Source organism: Propithecus coquereli, unplaced genomic scaffold (genome assembly GCF_000956105.1).
Source record: "Propithecus coquereli isolate 6110/MARCELLA unplaced genomic scaffold, Pcoq_1.0 Scaffold9, whole genome shotgun sequence".
In the NCBI taxonomy this organism is placed as follows: Eukaryota; Metazoa; Chordata; class Mammalia; order Primates; family Indriidae; genus Propithecus; species Propithecus coquereli.
Window position 1 is genome coordinate 10,788,637 of NW_012155284.1, and position 5,928 is coordinate 10,794,564.

Below are 5,928 nucleotides of genomic sequence, written 5' to 3' on the forward strand. Positions count from 1 at the left end.
GGGATAGGACTCAAATAATTCAGGTGGAACCAAGAATTTAAATCCTATAAAGACCCCAGCTGTGTTCCCCAGTCCATCTTGTAATACCCCTTCCAGAGCAGAATTAGATAACCTGGAAATAATGAATCCTCTGCCCTTATAGAATGGGACCCAAAAGGAGTACTAGTGCATTCCTAAGACTACTTCCCAAAAGTGTGACAACCAGCTGTGCCCTTTTCTTCCTTAATATAGGCCCCAAGGGCTCAAACTTCTTGTTCATTCTTCTAAACTCAGCCACCCACTACAGCTTTGATCCCCAACCCACAGCCTGATAGCAGTGCGTGGGCTGTTAGGAAATGGGCCTCACCTCACACCCCTACCCTCATCCTCCAGTCCATGGAAAAATTGTCTTCCATGAAATCAGTCCCTGGTGCCAAAAAGTTTGGAGACCACTGCACTAAAGGCCTCAGGATTGGTATTCCACCAACCCACTTCCCAAGGGCTGGTTGCAGCCTTTCTCACCACTCACGAAACCATTTCATGCTATGAATTTGCCAACCATTAGGGATACAGACAGCTGAACACGGACATGATCCCAAACATGAGGAAGTTACAAAATATTGAGAAATCTTACAAAATCCTTACAGTTCTTCTTTCCTACTGCCATTCTGGGCAGGTGAAGCCCTGGTGACCCCTATTTCTTACATAATAGGCAGCACACCACATGGCCCAAACTCTACTATATTCTGAAGGATGTACTTAAGGCAGAAGGAAAATGATCCTAAATAGATATGAGATGCAAGAAGAAATGAAGAGCCAAGAAAGTGGTAAATATGTGATTAAATCTGAATAAATATTGACTGGTTAAAACAAATATTAATATTTATGAAATAGAAAAAAAGAATTCAATATACAATAATAATAATACTGAATATGTGAGGAAGGAGGTAAATGAAATGAAGGTACTTTTTATCCTTGTGCTGTGTGGGGAGATAAAGGTACACATATCATCTTTAGATTTGATGCGTCATGAATGAGTACTGGACATAAATTTCTAATGCCTCCTGAGATTCCCTTGGCTGCTTCCTTCTTTCCAAAGGTGTTGCCTACCTTTTACTTTGCACTGAGCTGGCTGGAGTCCAACCTGAAGTGCACCAAGCCTACCTGACTTGAGTTGCCCCTGCACCATCCAGAGTTGGGTGCAATGCCATATCACGGAGCATGAGATGTGGCTTCCTTGACGCTTACCAAAGAACTGGATGACACAGCCCTGTGGGCAAACTATGACCAATGGGAAATGGAAGAAGTTAGGAAAATAAATACCTTTCCTTTCTCCCTTCAAGGGACTGCTCAGTGGGGCAGGTTCTCCTTATAAAGCTTCCAAAGAAGTCCCATACTCTAAGTGAAGACACTTGCTGGGAAACTCCTGTGTCTCCTCACAGCTTGTCATGGAGCCCAGCCACTGTGGTAACACGCCACATCACACGTCTCCTTGCCTTGCTTTCCCTTTTCTTCCTGACCCTCACCACTCCAAACCTGCAGCTCCCAAATACAGTAACAACACTCTCATCTTTGTCTCAGTCTCTACTTTCTAGAGGACTTAAGACATTTTGTCCGTTGTAATTTCTCAGGTAACCACTAAATGAATAAAAATGGTATACAATTTTCAAACTAGTGAGGAAAAACACAGAATGGTGGAAAATAATCAATCCGAAAGAAGGCAAAAAAGAAGAGAAAAGGAAAAATGAAATAGTTAAAACCAACAGGAAAAAGATGGTAGATTTAAACCCAAATACATTGGTGGTAATAAATATTTTTATATAAGAGTATATTTATATTTATTAAATATAAATTTAATCTACACATTAAATAAGTGAACTAAATGCTTTAGTTAAAAGACAAATATCAAATAGAATGAAAACGAATATGAAGTAAAAATGTATACATTTAGAAGTATTTAAAATAAATCCAGTTTTCATAATGAATTTTAAATATTAAGGAGTTTTCTTTTTCTTTGTTGTTTGTTTGGTTGGTTTTTTTTTTTGAGACAGGGTCTCACTCTGTTGCCTGGCTTAGAGTGCAGTGGCGTTATCATAGACCTATCTACTCCGGAGTTTAAAGTGAGAGGACACCTTGAGCCCAGGAGTTTTGAGGTTGCAGTGAGCTATGATCACACCACTCCACTCCAGCCTGGCCAATAGAGTGAGACCCCATCTCTAAAAAATATAAAGTAAAATAAATTTTTCAAAAGGAGAGAGATTGGCTCCTTGATGCCTGTGGAAGATCTTATATTCTTGCACCTAAACTGTATTAGGTGGACTGCTACAAGGACTTCTACTGCTAACGAGGACTGCTTGATGCTGCCCTGCTGGTAGGCGGTTGTTCCTGTTTAATATCCTTTTGAGTAAACTGGTGCAAAGAGTGGCCGTGACAGTCTTGTGGGTTTGAATGTTTAACCTAAAAAGACTCCCTCAGCCACAAATAATTTCAGATGTATTTATTTTATCATTATACTCCAAATGTTTAAACCTAAAAAGACCCATCTGGTGGACATACCAATATATCATTTCATGTATTAATATGTATTAATTTCCTAATAATTAATTTTCATCTTTTACTGAATTTACATTTATAATTTTCTCTTACACTAAATGACTTAAAATAAATCATATTCTGTATTTTAATTATAAAACAATAAAATTATCACATCAATTTAATCATTATAGTAATTTACACATAATAATGCATAATGACGTTGAAAACTATACTCAAAATAATAAAAAACAAAATTGAATCAAGTACTATTGAATTCTGGGCATTTCTGTGACAAGATACAAATAAAACACTTAATAAAATACTGTATTTTCTTAGCAAAAAGTCTCTTAAATTGTTACTCATGTTTTAAAAGAAGCTTCTTCTAAAGAATCATTTTATTTACAGTTGCAACTTTCTTTTTAACACATACAATGTCTACTACATGCTGCAATCAAATACCTGAATGACTTGGAATCTTATGAATACATCCAGGACAACAGTGTAGAGAGTCATGAACAAAAACATCACAGTCCACACAGAAAACATTTTGGCACACAGTGCAAATATAGACCTACGGTGAAAAGAGGAAAAGTGAATAAATAAAAGTAGTTTCCGAAAGTCAAGTATAGCATAGCTAGAAGACATTCAAATTGCTTTGCTCTTTTATATCCCTATCAATTTTCCCCACCCATCTACTTATTACATCCAATGTACCATATATTCTCAAATTTAAGGTGACTTACTTTTTTCCTCAAAATTACCCCTTAGAAATGAGGGAATGACTTTGTCTTTGAATCTTGAAAGTGTATTCTATTATAGCACACTCTCAATTACTTTTTTTTTTTTCCCTGTGTGTGTGTTTTTTTTTTTTTTTTTGGGTAGAGACAGGGTCTCACTATGTTGCCCAGGCTGGTCTCGAACTCCTGCCCTTAGGTGATCCTCCCACTTTAGCCTCCCAAAGTGTTGAGATTACAAGCATGAGCCACTGCTCCTGGCCTCAATTACTTCATTTTAAGAAACTATTTGGGGGAAGACAGATGAGCTTGAAACCAGTGCTACCAGGTTATTAAGTATGGAATGTCCGATTTCCTTAAGTACTATCTATGAAAATTGGTATCTCTGACATTCCACTTTGACATTTCTTTTTTGGTTTTTTTTTTTTTTGTATTGTGAAGGTACATCTTCATTCTTTCAAATGGATGTTTTAGCTTGTGATTATCTTTTAAATTTTTTAGAGCAATTTTTGTGAAACATGGATCAGTAAAAAATTCATGTTATTTTTGAATATGAGTTCCGTCGTGGAACCAATGCAGCACAGACAGCTCAAAGTATTGCAGTAAGGGTTTGGGAGGCATGTGGCTAATGAATGCACAGTATGTCAATGGTTTGAGAAGTTCCATTCTGGTGATTTTAATCTTGAAAATGAGCCATTTAGGTGACCTGAGAACAAGGTGGATAATGAGCTGAAAGCTATAGTGGAAGCGAATCCATCTCAACCTACAGGTGAATTAGCAGCAAGGTTTGACATTACTATTCCAACAGTATTGGATCATTTGAAACAAGTGGGCAAGGTAAAGAAGCTGGATAGATGAGTATCACATGAATTAAATGAGCATCTGAAGAGAAATCTTCTCAAAGTTTGCCTTTCTTTGCTTTCACGACACAAAGGCAAACCATTTCTACACCATATTGTGACATGTGATGAAAAATGGATTCTTTTTGACATTCTCAAGCATTTGGAACACTGGTTGGGTAAAGATGAAATGCTGAAACACAGTCCAAAACTGAATACTCATCAAAAAAAGCTAATGGTGTCTGTTTGGTGATCCAGCGCTGGTATTAGCCACTATAGCTTCATGAAACCTGGTCAATCGATTACAGCAGACGTGTACTGCAACCAACTGGACAAAATGATGAGGATGCTTGTGATTAAGCAGCCGAGACTGGTTAATAGAGACCCAGGCCAATCCTCTTGCAAGACAATGCTCAACCACATGTTGCACAAACACGCTGCTCAAACTACAGATGCTGGTCTTGGAAACTCTCTGTCATCCACCGTATTTGCCAGACATTGCACCAACTGACTACCACTTCTTCCAAGGAAAAATATTCAATTCTCAACAAGCTGTGGAAAATGCCTTTCATGATTTCGTTGCTACTTACTCTCCAGGGTTCTTTGCTGCTGGCATAAGAGCAAGCTACCATTAAGATGGCAAAATTGTGTCGATAGTTTAGGCACATACTTTGATTAATTGTACCGCTTCTTGTTTGAGATATAATAAACTAAACTTTGGATTCGAAATCGGACATTTCATATTTAATGACCTAATAGTTCTGAATGCTTAGAGAGGTCACCTGACTGATTCAATTAAAAACAGAAGCATAAAAATTTAACACAGATTTAGTTATTCTTAGGAAATGGCCTCACAATCTCAAGTTATAATTTCCTTTCAATTAAACCTTTAAATGACAAACATAAGACAAATAAAAAGGAAAACAACCCATTGTACTTTCAGCATTATAAATATGGGTACTTGTGCCTTGAGATAAACTTTCCAGGGCAGTATCACAACACAAATTCAAAAATCACTAAAACTCAAAACAACACAAAAGTAAAGATGAGGTGTTATTTAAAAACTGTCAAATGATTCAAAAAGTGGTTCCAGTAAAGACGAAGTTACTGATGTCACAAATATATAAAATTTAATAAAACTATTTTATGAAATGTGAGAGTGGAATAAATAAGCAATACTTACAATTAATATTTTATAGAGTTTATAAAGCATAGTTTAAATATGGATATGTAACTAAATTAATAAAAAATTAAAAATAGATAGTGATCTATATTATTTGCATCTATACAAGTTTATATTCAAATTGGCCCTCTTCGAAATTTTAAAAAATACTTTCTCATTGGCACAATGGAGGAATCACCTTTTATCTGTGGCCTTAAATGAAGACTTAAGCCTAAAGTGTAACATATAGAAAAAAATCTTAAATACTTCCAAACTAAATACAGTTTAGCTTGAAACTGAAGACAAAGTACTAAAATATCTTTATAGCAAAATTAGAATGCAGAATAACAAAACTACTATTTAAACTATTTTGTTCCCATTTTACCGCTACCTACTGTAATTATCTTTAGGAGGAATAACCTGATACGAGCCTAGTCTTTAACAACCTATTCAAAACTTAGAGAGCCAATGAACTTACATGTTGGTCTTTCAATTCCCCCTGGCATCCATAACAAAATCTGAAAAAGAGAGTTTAAGAGTAAATTTTTAAATTCACTCAGTCAAATAGTTCAGTAGAATCTCAATAACTAGAATCCTTTAACAAATAAGTAATTGTTTGACATGTGACTTTTAGGAGAAAGAGTTAAAAATATCAATAAGTTTTAAAAATTCCACAGTA

The 5,928-nt window shown here is 35.8% G+C and overlaps 1 protein-coding gene across 1 annotated transcript in view; it reads right to left on the reverse strand.

Annotated features, from left to right (window-relative positions):
- Window positions 1–2,797: 2,797 nt before the first annotated feature.
- LOC105826513 (general transcription factor IIH subunit 2) overlaps window positions 2,798–5,928 on the reverse strand; it is a 43,749-nt gene continuing 40,618 nt past the window's right edge. The window contains exons 10-11 of the mRNA XM_012664493.1: window positions 5,728–5,767; window positions 2,798–3,085 (exon numbers count right to left, since the gene is read on the reverse strand). Of these exons, the coding sequence (XP_012519947.1) occupies window positions 2,966–3,085; window positions 5,728–5,767 (160 nt within the window). The 3' untranslated portion in view covers window positions 2,798–2,965. The remainder of the gene's footprint in view (window positions 3,086–5,727; window positions 5,768–5,928) is intronic.